Source organism: Syzygium oleosum, unplaced genomic scaffold, assembly GCF_021117445.2.
Source record: "Syzygium oleosum isolate NSW1041296 unplaced genomic scaffold, Sole_v2.1 Sole_v2.01, whole genome shotgun sequence".
NCBI lineage: Eukaryota > Viridiplantae > Streptophyta > Magnoliopsida > Myrtales > Myrtaceae > Syzygium > Syzygium oleosum.
In genome coordinates this window covers 8,066,461-8,083,114 of record NW_026607485.1, presented here as the reverse complement: position 1 = coordinate 8,083,114, position 16,654 = coordinate 8,066,461, and the positions used below count along the sequence as shown (strand labels likewise).

Sequence of the window (16,654 nt, the reverse complement as noted above, 5' to 3'; positions counted from 1 at the left end):
ATGTTTTTAAAAAGGTTATATAGTATCATATATCTCTAGAGATGATTTGATATGTGCAATGACCATAGTCATGGAAAAATCAAATTTTCATGCCCCATGCGTCCAGCATTTTGACGAAATTCGACGAATTTTTCTAAACTAAAAGTGGGGCTGGAGTTGCCCTTAAGACGATCTTTTTGATTCGATGGTTTGAGTTTGTTTAATTATATTTTTTTATCAATCGTCCGTGCTTCACTATAAAATCATAAAAACAAAATGAGATAGCTTTGGAATATTATTGTGTCGACATGTTGGGTCATCAAGATTAAGAATGTCAAGGGGCTATAATGTTAGCTCATCAAGTTTTCCACAGCTTGGATTCTCCCTCTCTATCATTCCATGGCTCATTTGAGAGGAAAATTCTAAAAAGTTCTAAATTTATCGCATTTGAAGAAAATATTAAGTAAGTTAGTCTTATCACGTAAGCGGTAAGATACTTCATTTATTAATCGTCATGTGTCCGAGTGGGACTCACGTTTCAAATTTTTTCTCTTCATCTCTCTTCCTTCTCCTTCTCCTTCTCTCTCGCCTCATCCTCCTCCTATCTGTTTCTTCTTCTTCTTCTCAGCGCAGGAAATGTAAGCCACGAGGGTTGAGCCCCTGCCAAATCCAACAAGAGCGGCCCTCGCTTGTGGCCGATCGCCAGCCCTGGCAAGAGAAAATAAGGGAAAATGAAAAAAAGAGAGGAAAAAACGGTAAAGAAGACAGAGATTAACCGGTGGGGGCCACTTGGACATATGGCGAGCTTTGAATAGAGTGTCTTACCGCCTACATGGTAAGAATGGCTTGCTTAATATTTTCTCATTACATTTGTGCTAATTCAGTCCTAAACGTTTCAATTGTATCAATTTAATTCTAAATATTTTTCACAATTTGTCAATTGAGTACTTTCGGCCAATTTTCACTAAAAATCATTGACATGAACGCCGATCGAACTATATGGCATAAACTATTTTTATAATTTTTTTTTAAAAATAGAGCTTTTTATTTTCCTTTTTTCATTTCTTTATTTTCCTTTCATTTTGGTTGACGAGGATGCAACGAGCCCTTGTCAGCTGATGGCAAGGACCACCTCGCTGGCGGCCGACGAGGCAACAAAGGACCTAGGTGAGGCGCGGCCGGTGGGGCTTGAAAGGTCCTTGGAAAAAAATATAAAATTTTATTAAAAAAAATTCAAAATATATTATTAAATGCCTACGTCAGTGCCGACTATGTCATGTAAGATGTTTGATGTCCACATCAGCAATTTTCGATCAAAATTGATCTGATAACTCAATTGATAAAATGTTATACAACTAAATTTGTATAATTAAAATATTTGAAACTGAATTAGCACAATTGTGCGCCGATTGCAATAAATTTAGGACTTTTTTGGTAACTTCACCCACATTTGAGACAATAAACAACTACAAAACTAGCCGAAGGTATATCTATCAGATGCCATTTTTTTACAAAAGAAGATCCAAAGAGGTCGAAGGGCTTGAACAAGACTTTCGCATAAAACGCTCTCCGTCAAACGCTCTGACTCACAAACTCGATCATTGATCTAAGGAGGAGGAAGATAACCTCATCCGCATCACAAAATGGATCAAAAAGAATTGACTCTTCTTGGTTAATTCAAGAAACCCCCGCAGAGCTTCTTCCAAAAGGAAACAAATCCTGACTATGCTCGGCTTTGTTTGGGAGGGGGGGAGGGCTAGAAAAGGAGAGGTGCCTGTGCAGAAGTGTGGAAAACTTGAATTTAATGTGAGAGTGAATCTGAGGGAAACTTCAAAATGTTCTCCTGTCAAAACCGAGCAGTTTCCGACGGCAAACTCAGTGTAACGACCAATTTCAAAATCCAACATACAGTGAATAATTTACCTCACAATTAGCATACACTTTGTGCACGAGATCATCCACGACTCGTGCAATTGGTAGTACAGACAGAGACCAACTGTGTTTCTCCATGGCTTTTACTGGAGGACACTCAAAAGCTGACAATGACGACCGTAGATGTCTCGTTCTTGCTTCGTGTTTCTGTTGCTTCAGCAGTACATTGAGAACTCTTGACAATGCCAATCTATTAAACAATACTTGCTTCCTTATGGGCTACCTAAATCCAGGTTCAGTTCAATGAAAGGATCGTCCTCATCAAGTACGTGATAGCACCCCTTTTGAACTGCAAAATTGAATTCCATGTAGTTATGAGCATTGCACAAGTAATGGCACCAGTCAATCAGCAGATTATATAATCAAATTGTCTCTATGCAACATGGCAACTCGTCATACAGATGACAAAATCTCCCTGAGCTGCACAACTAGCCTATATTGCCTGGACTCACACACCCGCATCAAATATGGACAGACATCTGAGTGTCTGACTTGTCTAACCTCAAAATCTGGGATATGAGGACTCGGCCAAAAAGGATGTGAAAATTGGACATGGGTATTGGGACTGATCAACCTTTCAAGTCGATCATACATTACCTAGATAGCTGATTAGTGATTAGAATTAAACTCTCATCACAAGCTAATGAAAAATTCTGGTCCCATCCAAAAAGGATTTTTTCGGGTAAAAAAGGGGCCAAAAGAAGATGATGCTGGATGGAAGTGAAAGAAATGGTCATGTAAGATTGTTTCTGTGGTAGGTGGGAATGCCTCACCCATCCAATTACTGAATCTACTGATTTCATTCATGTCATATGTCCCAGGAAGATTTTCCAGACTTCCAAAACCTGCCCAATATGCATCTGTGAATTTGGATAATTTTCAAGGATGTTCTTTATATACATTAAGATTGTGTGCATTTCAGAGAGCAACTTAAGCCTGATGTGATAAATGATGCCTTTGTTGTGTGAACAAACAGAGACCACACTTCGCAAAGCTAGAAGTCACTTTGAGTGAAAAGCAGGTAACAAATGCTATTATTGACAAAACACATAATCTCCCTAAAAAAACAGAAGCATCTCAAAATGTTCAACAGGACTAAATATAATAGAGAAATGTCAAGCTAGTCATTCAATATTGGAAAGAACAACTAAGATTCATGGAAAAGCTACTGGAATTACAAGTTTTCTAGGGAGAAGCTAACTTCTAGCAGAAAGTCAAAGTGGTCAAAAATTGAGCAAAATTTTATTATATGCATTTCCAGAACCCACAGGTAATGTTATATTAAGCAATTCATCAGCTAAATGCTAATATATCATAAACATTCAATACCAATCTCAATCATAAGGCCACATGTGTCTCTACAAAAGGCTGGAGTCTACTTGATTGATTCATCAAAAGGGCTATGTGGGTGGGACCAAAGATAGTGATGAAAGAAGACATTTTGAACAGGCTCCAGAAGTGATAAACTGATTCTTATAAAAAAGAGAATTCTACAAAACACTCGAACACTCCCTTTCCTGCGATAGCTTCAAAAAAAATTCCTACAAACAAAACTTGCATTGATGAACATAAAGCATTTGGAAAGGCACAAAAATATGGGCACCAAAACATGATACCTTGGAATAGTCCCTTGGCGCCGTAAGTCATATTCTGTAGCTTGTCGAAGAGCCCTTCCAAAGGCTTTAAACGTTGCCTCAATAATATGGTGCGAGTCTTTTCCAACTAGCTGCCCTCAAACATTGAAACAATATTTCAGAACGAGCAAGCAACAAAAAAAATTATAGAACTATCTTGACTATCATGAGAAAGTAGACATAACTAGAGAAAATGCTGGTTCAACTCTGTTTTACACACTAGTACAGTAAATAAAGGATCACAATGAGGACAAACAACAATTACCTGCCTAATGTGAAGAGTCATGCTAGAAGTATTCACCAAAGACCGGAAAAAGTGCTCCACCAACTAATACAATAGAAAATTCGATCAGAACTCATTGAAATTCAGCACTATACATCCTACATGCATAACGAAAAGAGTAAGAAGAAATTATATTAGATGCTGCATGAATTCATACATCCAGAATCCTGGGAAGTAAAATCAGAGATACATGCATACTGCAAACACAATTCCAACAAGTAAAATACTAGAATACCTGAGTGTCATACGTTCCAACCCTCTGTGTTGGTATTTGCAAATCAAAACTTAAATGCGGCCGGCCAGATAAATCCTGAACCAAATGACATGGATTATATACATATTCAGCATGAAAGATAGAGTACATCACTAAAGGAATTGAATCGATAAACATCTAGAGATGTGAGATTCTAGGCATGACCTTACAGTCAGCCAAGCTATATTATTATCTAGGAAAGTTTTAGAGATAAAAGAAAGCTGTCAGCATATGAATTAGTGTAGTGTAGAGAATCCATGGTTGTTGAACCCAAAACCCAGTCTCATATCTTGGACCCATAATCTCCTAGAATTTAAAACCAAAGAAAGAATTAGCATCATTGGTTAGGATCTTTGGAGGTTTTTAACCTGATTAAATACAGTGTAAGAGAAAAATACTTAAGCTCCTCATGAATTAAATCAAACAGTAGGGATTTCTATGCGTTTCTATTATATAATATACTCCAAATGTAAGAGCAATATAGTTTTCAATTTCTCATTCTTTAAAAGATCGAGTTTGATCATAACTTAAGTTTATCATATTTAACTCTTTTGATTATTGAGCCAAGATGATCTAGCTCAAGCACAGAGAACACTTTATCAAGTGTAGATTGAGCTAAAAAGCAAGCTCAATCAAAATCAAGTAAACTACTTACATTATAATTCAGTTGAGTTCAAGATATAAACTTTGTCAACTTGACTCAAATATACTTTTATGTCATGTCCATTTCCCCTTCCTTTGACACAACTACAAGGCCCCATGAAAAGGTTTTATGGGGTGATTCGTAAATGATTATATAAACTACTTAGTTGAGAAGCAATTTCGGTGTAGGTGGCTTGAATTTGAGGTTCCTCTAGGTCATCAATCTTCCGAAAAAAAAGCCTGAGGTGTTTAGGACTGATTAGTACAGCTTCAAATTTCAAGCCCGTCCTAGCTTCATCTGATTCGGCATTTATTTGTTTCTCATCTCATTCTCAGTACTGCCATTACTAAAAGAAACAAATCAGCTGCATCTACCAAAGAATCTTAACGGCCTAGCAATCAGTTGATAGTGAACTAGCTTTGTAAGCGAATTTCCTTCCTAAGTCGAATGGTGTGGTTAGTTGTCGCCAAAAAATTGCTTAAAGACTCAAAAGTGATTGTACAGACACCAGTGCAACATGAATGAGCGCTTCATCTAGAGGAGCTGAAAAGTCACCAAACCGGTGTATCCCTTTTCTCTCACCAAGCGCTTGCAGAAAGGCCAACAAACCAGAAAAAAAAAAAAAAGAGCTTTAGCAGAATCAGTGGAAACATGCGAATAGTTGGATTTTGCAATAAAAATTATATTCCAGTTTTTACAAGTCAAGTCAGAGGGAAATGTCATATATCATATATATAAAGTACCACCTCCATTAGAAGATTCTTCTTCAGCAACAATAGAGCTAACCATGGAATGAAAGTCTTGAAAAGGAGCAAATACTCACTGTTCCGATGGCAAGAGCAACATCTTCATTCTTGTGATGATCGTCAATGTGAATGTCACCAGTTGCCCTTACATGTACATCGAACAGCCCATGCGAAGCAAGTTGCTGATACAAACAGACATGCATTTTCAGTGCACATAAGTTCTAGCAACAGACACGGACCATTTCAGGACTCGGGACTATAACTGAAACCAACCCTAAAACTTAGCTCAACCGATCCAACTCGGAAGGCTAACACTGCTATGAGCAATAGCACTATAGTTACAGTCAGTGCATGACTAACTCTCTCTCAACGAGCCAAAGTATTGAAATGCGCACCAGATGAATCAAAAGACAACAAATCAAGTGCGCGAAGAAGCTATCCCGATATAAGTTGTCACTCTCCCAACTCTTGCATTGAAAAGCAGAAACAAAGCTAAAGCCGACCGCATATGCTACTCACATCCAACATGTGATCGAGAAAGGGAATGCCGGTGCTGCTATCGGCAACCCCGGTCCCGTCCAGATTGATCTTCACGGGCACATTCGTCTCCTTCGTAACCCTCTTCACCTCCCCAATCCGACCACCCGAGCACAAACAGCACCGGACAGTACACACACACACCATCAAACCAAAGCGCTCGAATCAAACTCGAATCCGACAACCGAGACACTTCGTGTAACATACCGGTGCCGATCGCCGGCGATGCCGGTACAGGAGCCCCGTTGTTCTGGAGAGCAGCGAAACGCCAGCCGACCGGGACTCCGAGCGGGAGAGTCTCCCATGAAGCCGCGGCTCTTGCTGCCGGTGGAGAAGAGGCGGATCCGAGAGGCGCTGCGGGAGAGGCTCGCCGGAGAAACCCTAGCGACGGCCTTCGATAGCTGAGCCGAGGGAGTGGGATTGCAGGCGAGGTGAGAAGGGAGAGAGAGCTCCATCCGTGCTGGCGTTCGCACGCGTAGAGCCGGAGAAAATCGGCTTCCGATGGCCAGAAGAGCGAAACGACAGGGGAAAGAGCTAAAACGGCGCCGTTTTTGGGTAGGAAGGGATTCGCCTCAAATTTGGGACGGAGAAAGATATTTTGGGCCTTGGCATTGAGTTGGAAATGTATGGGCCGAGTGTTGGCAGAAAACATGGGCCGACTCGGCCCATTAAAGATGAAAATAGTGATTCAAAATGCAAGTCCATCACTGTCCATCTTGTTCAAAACTCATCCTTGACCTCTAATTTCTTAGATTTACGCTTTGGTTCCGTTTATTTTGCGAAAAACGAATGATTTAAAAAAATATATATTTTTTAAAATGATCGCTTGAAATAAACAGTCGATTGGAAAATATTTTCATCGTCGACAACAATTTATATCCAAATGTTTTCGTAAACGATGAGAATGTTTTTCGTTCATTCTTTATGTATCAGTGATACAAGCAGCCTTGAATCATCAAGTTTCAAAGAAGAAAAATTCAGTTTGTACCATTTATTTCTAAAGTTCTTAGACGTGGTTGTGTTGATTGGTGTGGTGGTGGCTTTTTGACACCTTAACATACGTAGCGTAAATGCTGTTGGGCTTTTTGTATTTTTGTTGCAGCGGTTGGGCTATTGGCTACTTAAGTTTCCTTCTTTTGTTGTTGTTTGGAGCGAGTGATAATCCCATGATAGGAAATCATCAAAAGCGCACCTCACTTTCGGCGCAATGATTACTTACGCACCTTTAGTTTTTGCGAACGCCATTCACGTACATCTAAGCAAAACCCCATATCAAAAAAGACAAGATCGCCTCCCCTTGCAAATTCATTTTATCGTCTTGCTTGAAGTTTTGGATGGTTTTGGTTTTGAATGTTTGGGCGGGATGTGAGAATTCAGGACTGAGGATCGGTATATTTGAAAAGACAATGACCTTTTTCTTAAGTAAATTATATACAAGGACAAGGATTCTTGAAGTGAACGTGCAAAAGTGTTCTCAAAAGGCAAAACTCAAGTATGTATTTGATATTTTCGAAAGCAAGAGACGTACAATCATTGAATAAGCAATTGGCCGTCACTTGATCCTATTGGCACTAAAACACGAAACAAACGTGAGGGTTCCGTTCATTTTAGTGCTCCGCGTTTGAAGCTTTTGTGTTTGTCGTGTCATCATTGTTGTTTGCTTTGCCCCGGTGTTTTAGATGAGCGTATCAATGTGTCGATTTGGATAGGATACATCTAACCAAAAAGCTTGCTTAGAACTTTTATCTCGGGCTTCCTCTATATTCACATCTATATAAGTAACACGAACCACCTCTCTAATAGCCACGACGCATATTTCTAGTATTCGTATTTTTCAAATTGATCATACAAATTTGTTCTCTCTGAAAAACCATCACAAGTGCTATATATTCCCATGAAAAGTAAACAATTAGAAAGCTAAAAGCACCACAATTAGCGGACTTTAAGGAATTGTTAGCTTCCGCGAAATTGGTTTCTTAAGGGTGTTGTCCGACATGTCCTTCACTTTCAACTTTCCAATTTTTTCTTAATTTAGAAAATATCAAGCCATATCTTTTTTATAATATTAAACATCCCAAGTCTTCACAGATATAAAGATATTGATGTCTAAAAGCACAAGTTTACTTATGATAATTTTAAAATTTTTAAAAGCATTTTTTACTTTATCGGAAATTTAATTACAAGATTTCGATACTTTTTCGGGTAACTATAAGACCAGTCAAATAAGTTATTGTCCAGTCTACGCCCTACCTTTACAGTAAATACATCGGATTTGGGAGAATTATCAAAACAGTTCTAAATCTATTGTAATTGTGCCAATTCAATCAATTTAGCCAATTTTGGCTAGTCGACGCTGACATGAGCGCCGGCCGTCTTACGTGACGTAAGCGTCTTACGTGGCACGGTTGGTGCTGACGTAGACAATTTTTAGTAATTTTTCGAATTACTTATTTATTTATTTTTTTTTTCTTTCTCTTTTTTTTCCCTCCCTTCATCTTCAACCTCTAGCCGATCGCTGAAACTCACCGAATTCTCCAAAATTGGCCGTATGGACTGAACTGGCACAAATGAAAAATATTTAGGGCTCAATTGGCACTATTACAATAGATTTATGATTGTTTTGTTAATTTTTCAAGTCAGATTTCAGTGCGATCTACCTTGTGATTATTATTATTATTATTATTATTATTATTATGGCTTTCTTTGGGTTAGAACGGAAGCTTATTGCACGAATTCATTGCATCTAAGAAGTGTTGCGTGCGCCTCTGTCATGATGTAACGGGATCATGGTACACTTTTTAGGAGCAGGAAAGATTTGTCTTTCCGTTCGAATTGAAAAACTGGAAAAGTGGGCATTATTATATGGTTCGCATGCAACGTCCGTACGTGAGGGTCAGCAATCAGCAGCCCTCTCTTCGCTCTCTTTTTCTCGCCATCCATCGCATGCCCGTCCCTCGCGCGTGGTAGCTGTCATGGGGGTGGGGTTAGTTAAATAATTGAAGATTTGCTTTTAATAAAGTGATTAGTGATCGATCATTGCCTTTCTTAAAGCAAAGGTTGGGTTACGTGTGTCGTCTGCCGATTTAAAGCAAAGATTGGGTTTACTTCTAAATTTTACGATAGATAAATTTTATATTACAACAGCATATAAATTAGAGATGATCGATTTTTGAAAGGGCAGATTCCCATTATGAAATCGGGAACCAAACTAGAGAGGCTGATTCCCAGTTTATGGAATCGAGAACTGGCCCACTGGTCTTGGAATTGGGAATCGGACCGGTTTGTGAAGGATTAAGGCTTTTTACAAATTTATAAGGAATTAAAAAAAAAGTCGATCTGATTTGGATGGACGGTTCCACACATGAAACTGGGAATAGAACCGAAAATCACCGATTCCACTTTTTTGGAACAGGGAACCGAATTAGTGCCCTCAGGAACCGCCCAGAACTGGCCGATTTGGCCTGGTCCGTTTCTTTTGCTCATCCCTAATATAAATATCAATATTTTTTTTAAAAATTTTGATAATATTTCACATTTTGGCAGGAGAGCAAATACGTAGTTCTTGAAATTCCGATAGAGTTGCGGCACCGCCACAAAGCCCATCTTCCTGGTGACGATGATCCTTAATTTGCTCGAGCCGTGATGGCATTGCCATTTGCTTGAGTTGGCGTTGTTTATGTGGGATTGATCTTGTCTACGGTATAATATTTTTGCTAATTACATATGTTTACTACCTGCATAAGTGGGAGTTAGCGCAAAAAAAGATAAAAATCAGCACCAACCCTTTACTATGGCGATGCAGTACGCCACTCCCACTGTCCATTTTCGCCTAGGCAAAAACTATAGAATGATATGTTGCTAAATTCAGGAAGACTATGGTTATGTCATCGCGACTCGGATAGAATTTGTAGAGCACAACTCGAACCGTCCGATCTGGTAAATCCTAAACCTCTCGACCCTCCTCGGGGTCGGGAAGTTTTCAATTTTCGGGATCACGTCGCGGGATCGAGGCATTTTCTTTTCAAATTTTTAGAGGGTTCCAATCCGAGATCTGTTTAGTCATCGTGGGGGAACGAGATTGTCGAAGCTCTTGCCCTTTGTGCAGATTGAAAGTGCCGAAAGAAAGGGTGCAACTTTCACCAGTTGCAGCAAACTCGTGTTTTTGCCTCGTAGCTGCGTAGAGGACATGGAAATGGTGGGTCTCTCACCGCAATCAAACAAAGCACTCCCAAATCTTCCACGACATGACCAGAACCACACGTACACGGTAGGCCACACACGCCTTTATTGGCACGATATCGATCGTCTTTCTTTTTTTTTTTTTTTTTTTTGGTCAGAAGAAAAGACTGATCATTGATATCTAATAAAGATAGAACCCACTTTTAGGGTCTTAAAACAAAGCAGATCTCTAAGAATCTGAGGAGGATGAGTCAATCAGTATTCAGTGAGTGCTTTTTTACTATGTGTCATCTTTCTTCTTTTCTCTTTGGTTGTTTACTGCATAATCTTTTGACAAATCCGACGCCTTCCCACGTTTGAATTCAACGCTAGGGCATCAACTCAAGGCCGGAAATGGTTCCGTACAAAGTACAAACAGTAGGGCAAGCAGATAATCATTCAGTCGTGTCATCAGCTCATGGAGGTCTTCGATTTTTAAAGGGGAATGACACGAATGATCTATGACCATTGCTCTTTTGCCTAATATAATATGTTGATCTTGAATTTTTAATTTATTTAATATAGTTCATAAATTTTGATATGTTGTTTCTAAATTTTGATTCAATATGCAATGTCTCTGAACTTTTGCATTAAAAGCAAGCCGTGTCGGTGGACAAAATTGTTTTTGGTCGCGCTTTCCCTTAATTGAAAAGTATGAAACCACCTATCATCGGCCAACTCTTCAAAACAAAAAGAACTTCCCTAGTCATGACTTCACGCTACTTATTTCCCAATGCAAAACGTATTGGATTTAGGCACTAATTTGTTTAATGTCGTTCCTAAAAATTTAGGGATCACGTTAAAGGTTTAGAAACGACATTACACGATATATATTTAGGATCGACATATCATGTTGCATATTGGATCAGGGTAGACGAATCATTCGTGTCATTTCCCTTTTAAAAATTTCAAATCATCCGTGAGCTGATGGCACGACTAAAATGATTTTCTGCTTGCCCTACTGTTTGTACTTTGTACGGAACCTTTCCAGCCTTGAGTTGAATTCAGACGTGGGAAGGCGTTGGATTTGTCCAAGATTATGCATTAAACAACCAAAGAAAAAGGAAGAAAGACGATCGATATCGTGCCAATAAAAGGCGGGCGTGGCCTACCGTCTACGTGTGGTTATGGTCTATGGTCATGTCATGGGTAGTGTTTTGTTTGATTGCGGTGACCCACCCCACCATTTCCAGGTCTTCTATGCAGCTACGAGGCAAACATGAGTTTCCTGCAACGAGTTAAAGTAACACCTTTTCACCTTTTCAGCCCTTCAATTTGCTCAAAGGGCAAGAGCTTTGACAGTCTCACTCCCCATGACAATTCTCAGGCACATCGGTACATTCGTCTCGAAACTAGAGACTGGTTTGGTAAGTTTTCTGGCAACAGTTTCAGACAGCTTTTCAACCTCTTTATAGGATCAACTGAATAAATTTCAGTGACCTCGGATCATATGATATTTCTTTACCCAAGTTTTTATGTCTATGAATACATGTGCATCTATCAAGTGGGGAAACAAGGAATTGTGATCTTATACACCAGCTCTGCATTCGTTTTCTTACATTTGGAGCAAGCAACGATACTAGTCAGTAAGCATGAGCCTCTAGGACTGAGGTCTGGCACACGTGTGAAAGGATGAATCAAGAAAGACCCTTCTCTTTATTCAAACTACTATGTATATCCTGTAGGACCTGTACCCCATTATAGTGTTAAAATCAAGCTGGCAACTTGGGGGGAGCAGAAAGTCACATGTTATGTGGGTTATGACCACGATGAACCCATTGAATTGGTATTATTTTTTCTGGTACTGGCTTTTTCTGGACCACCCTCAGGCCTAACTGGTACTTGCAATATCGATTTCGCCTTCTAAAGCACAGAGAAGAGAAGAGAAGAGAAAAGAAGAGAGAAGATAAAATGGAGGATAAGTGTGTGGTCCTTAGCGAAAAGCAAGAGAGACAGTGGACACAAAAGTGTCAACTTACTGGGAGGACTTCGAGGAAAGGTCAGGAGAGACGGGACGTTTCTGTTCAAGCTGTGACCCCCATTTGCTTTTCTGTGACAATCTGGTTGGTAGTCATGTGTTGTCTTGATTCTCATTGGCGAGGGAAAAAGAGATTGACAAAGCAAAGCAAGAGAACAATAATACAGTCCAAAGAATGTGAAGTTTAGGCAGGAGTTTGGCAAATGCCAGCTTCAACACTCATTCAGTGGATTAGGTTGGAGGGAAAATTTGCAAAATGTTTTTGGGGTAACAGGGTTAATTCCAAAAAACAAGGTTAAATTTTAGATCGAGTGACAATTCTGGTTCAAACTTTTTTTGTCACATAAAAAATCACCAATTTTCACCTTGATCCCAAATCTGACTCCCCATTGACTTTCTGTCTGAAGTCATTCTTGTTTGAGAAAAAAGGTTATGGTGGTGAGCTTGACGAATCTTGTCCATGGCGTCTGTCGACGGGCGGTGGTCTACAGCTTCAAATTACGTCTGGCCAAAGAGATTCAATCTAGAGATATTTTTGGCTTGACGGTGAAGTGAAGGAAATGAACAGTTTTACCGTTATTTTTCAAGTTATGGCTCAGAAAATAAGACAATAAATAATACTTTAAATCTCCACCTTCGCAGGGGGTAAGGGTGGGGCCGCGTAGTTTAAGATGTGGATTTCGTCGCCCACGCCCTGCAAGAGGTGGGGCGCAAGTCTGAGTATGTATCGTGAGTGAGAGATAGAATAGGACCGACCAAAAAAAAAAATCCAGTCAGCAGGTCGCGTGGATTTATGGCTAAGGTGGAATAGTCAAGTTGGATATAAATGGTTCTAAGTCAATAGATGCCAAATTTGGAATTTAAGTGAAAATTGATGCATTTTTACGAGACAAAAAATAGTTGAGGCCGAAATTATCACTCAACCTAAAGTTGGTGCTCTTTTTAGGAATTAGGCCTAGGGTAACATTAGTGGGTAATGTGGATTAACTCAGGGCTTAGCATTCATCCAAGTTAGATATCCCACTTGAAGAGAAAAAGCTTTGTAATATACAATCTGCAGTCGAGATAATTAGAACCCGTGTTGCGCTCCTAATTAAAGATGCTCATCTAATGCCCCCTTACACGGTCGACACTGAGTTTGTAGATATAATCTGCAGAATTCTCAGAAATCTATCGCGTCAACTGGAAGAGACGTCGCCCTGTGAAGTGGTTGCGGAAGCAATGCGCCTGAATAGAAACTCTTGGCAGTGATCATCTGCTCGGGGCTGTATGACCCACTCGCAGCCTCACGGCACTTGTCTGCTACATTGGCACGTCTCTTCTCAGAATTAACTGGAGCGAGACGAGGGTGACGGTTTTCAGATGAAAATTCCTTTAGGAGATGTCCGTTTGTTTCGGTATCAGATTCGGGTGACGGAAACGGTGGAAGAACCCCATTAAGTCTATCTTTCCTCGGTACTGCGCTATTGTAATTTGCACTAGGACTCGAGCACTTAGATTGGACCCCTAACTGTTTGTCTCTAAGCTCCCTCAACTGCATTTGGTACTTGGCCTTGAGCCATCTCAGTTCTTGCCTTATCTCATTCTCATAATCGTCTGAAAGAGCTTCCGAAGGATTCGCCGAACATGAGCTCCTTTCATTCAACTTACTCTCATTGTCCATAGTGATGATCCTCTCTTCGTTTGGAGATTCGGATCCAGTAAAAGCCTCGTGTGCTTCGTCGCAATGGATATCCCTCGATTCTTGCGAATTTGACTCCGGAACTTCGCGCTGAGCCCAAATGTCAGTGTGGTGGACTCCATAGCACTGGCTTGATGGGTCAGGCCCGGCTTTGGAACCTTCAACTTGGTATGTGATTTCTTCAAAACGACCGTGCACAGCAGCACCTCCGTGCTTGGAACACTGAAGAACTTGCAAGTTATGGGTTGAAGATGCATAATCCAACAGCGTGCCATTTGAAGCACAAGTGTGACATATGCTTGCATTTTGGTGTTGAGAACTTTCCTCCACCGCAATTTCCCTATTCCATTCAGGGACTAATGTTGCGATTTCCCCATTGATCATGTCGGCTATTCTATTGACATCTTGGTCAGTAATGTCGAGTTCAGCGACCATTTCACTCGCCACACTCAATGCAGTGTCAGTCTCCAAATCGAATGGAAAGTATATGTTTCGAATGCGTCCTGTACGGGAGAATTTAGCGCTCAAAGTTCAGACTCAGCAACCGGTCTTGATCATAGGAAAATTGAGTAAAAGCAAGACTTAAGAGAAACCGCTGACCTTCCTTATCTGCAATTCGGAGCCTCAAGAAAATTCCGTCATCTTCTCGTCTCCTCCCTTTAATGGTAATGTCGACGTCATCCAGATACTCATCCTCTTGACAGGTGAATAGATCGATCTCGCTAGATTCAAACTCAAGCTCATGGTACTCCAACTTGCATTCGTGTTCATAACCAAGATAATTAGAGCATGCATCGATCAGTGAACTGGTACTCTGACAATTGCTATAAAATGGTTGTCTTACGAGAGGACCTGCTTCATCGCAGTCGCCATGGTAATCCAATTGCCTCAAATCATAACAGTAACCGTCAATCTGAAGAAATGGGTCCATCAATAGCTCCTTAGCCGGTAGCCTAAGAGACACAGTTGCCAAGCATTTCTCCACAAATTCTCGCACCTCGGGATCTTTAACTTTGTACAAAGCCTCCGGTTTTTTGCCCTATATCAAAGATACAGTCACAAGAAGAAGTGCAGAAATTAACTTTCATCTACTCTGAAAGAAAAGAGCGAAATCCATACAGAAATAACTTTCTTGTAGATCTGAGCAGGATGTGTGCACTCGCTGTATGGGTATTCGAAAGTCACCATCTCTAATATGCACATCCCAAAGGAATAAATGTCGACTAACTCATTATATTCCTCCTCATAAACCTCTGGAGCCATGAACTCCGGCGTTCCTGATCCATATCATCGAAAGATAATTTTTTTACATCAATCACTTTGCGACTATCAAAATCTAACATCAAACAAGAGACTGACTATACGTTAAACTTCCAGAGGTCGCGAATTTACCAACACAGCGAGCAGCATGGGATTTCCTCAGAATCGCGGCGAGCCCGAGATCGCCAATCTTGACCTCTCCTTGGTTGCCATTGATAAAGATGTTGTCACACTTGAGATCTCTATGGATCACAGGCGGGTCATGGCTATGGAGGTAAAGCAACCCTTTCAAAATCTGCCTACACCAATGTTTCACGGCTCTAATGTTGACCCTCCTGTGTTTTAGCCTATATCTACAAAGAAACAACAATAATATGAAATTCAAAGAAAAGAGCACTAATCAGCTAATCAACAATCATTCAACTCAAAATACTACGTCAAAATGCATCAATCACTGAGATAAGGAAAGAAAATTAAGTGGATTTTATTTTGGTGATGCTTACTGTCTGAGAGTGCCAGAGGTGAACATTTCAGTGACAAAATTGATGTTCCTGTTGGTGGTATCAACCCAAGAAGTGTAGAACTTCATTATGTTCTCATGCTTCAATGTCTTGAGCAGGTGGATTTCACAGTACAGCCTTTCAAGATCTTCAGGTCTCTGCAGGAAATCATAGAGCTTCACTTGATTCCATGCCACTTCAATCCCTTCATACTCATCAAATGCTCTGTAACTACAACAACCCAAAAATCATAAAGAAGAAATTGGATTAATCTTGTGATCATTTCCAACAAAGAGGGCCTAAAAAGACTTGAATTTGAGAAGAGAATCTCATACACTGTCTTGGAAGCTCCTTTGCCAAGAATTTCATTGTACTGCAACAGAAAGAAAAGCAACCATGAAACTAAACATGAACTAGACAATATCATATGTTTAAATAAATTAGAGAAAGATATCAAATGTAAAGAGATTGAGGCATGAGGGCATGAAGATTACTCTTCCATATCTTCCAGTAGGATCGACCTCCACGAACTCAGAGAAGTCTGGTTCAACGTCCGAAAAACCACTCATTCCTTCTTCTTCGCTTCCTCTTCTTCAGAATTCTTGGCCCCGTGTCAGCTACTGTCTTCCTCTTCGAGGTGAGTGACAGCAAAAGGAGCCAGCCAACACAGGTCTCGCACGATATTAATAGTACCCAGAAAGTTCAAAATGACAAAGAAAATGATTTCTTCATAAATTTGTGAAGGGGAAGAACAGAGAGAGGGAGAGAGAGAGAGAGAGAGAAAGGGGTGGAGACAGAGAGAGAGAGAGAGAGAGAGAGAGAGAGAGGCCTCGGTTAGTTCATCTAAAGAGGACAAGGCTATTTGCCAACTAACCAGAGACAACGAGGCGGAAGATTTCACAATTTCTAAGCAACCAAAGAGAAAATCAAAATAACCAATAAGAGAAAATAAAGAAAGAAACGGGCAAAGATTTCGCAAGGCCTGCACTGCACACTGTCCCAACACCACA

The 16,654-nt window shown here is 40.2% G+C and overlaps 2 protein-coding genes across 3 annotated transcripts; both read right to left on the bottom strand.

Moving 5' to 3' along the window:
• Window positions 1-1,756: 1,756 nt before the first annotated feature.
• LOC115677600 (imidazoleglycerol-phosphate dehydratase 3, chloroplastic-like) lies at window positions 1,757-6,659 on the bottom strand. The gene is made up of 8 exons (XM_056314491.1): window positions 6,216-6,659; window positions 5,990-6,115; window positions 5,548-5,652; window positions 4,064-4,138; window positions 3,811-3,873; window positions 3,528-3,637; window positions 2,685-2,756; window positions 1,757-2,200 (listed from the first exon to the last, which is right to left on the bottom strand). Exons 1-7 carry the CDS (start codon window positions 6,657-6,659, stop codon window positions 2,720-2,722), a joined length of 960 nt encoding a protein of 319 aa, XP_056170466.1. The 3' UTR covers window positions 1,757-2,200; window positions 2,685-2,719.
• A 6,523-nt stretch (window positions 6,660-13,182) lies between these two features.
• Window positions 13,183-16,393, bottom strand: LOC115677689 (probable serine/threonine-protein kinase WNK9). Of its 2 annotated transcripts, none has more exons than XM_030600883.2 (7): window positions 16,139-16,393; window positions 15,980-16,017; window positions 15,648-15,875; window positions 15,277-15,497; window positions 15,004-15,161; window positions 14,485-14,923; window positions 13,183-14,387 (listed from the first exon to the last, which is right to left on the bottom strand). In XM_030600883.2, exons 1-7 carry the CDS (start codon window positions 16,211-16,213, stop codon window positions 13,366-13,368), a joined length of 2,181 nt encoding a protein of 726 aa, XP_030456743.1. In that variant the 5' UTR covers window positions 16,214-16,393; the 3' UTR covers window positions 13,183-13,365. The 2 variants fall into 2 exon arrangements, with proteins under 2 accessions (XP_030456743.1, XP_056170687.1); XM_056314712.1 differs by having other exon boundaries at window positions 15,648-15,869.
• Between the last annotated feature and the right edge of the window lie 261 nt (window positions 16,394-16,654).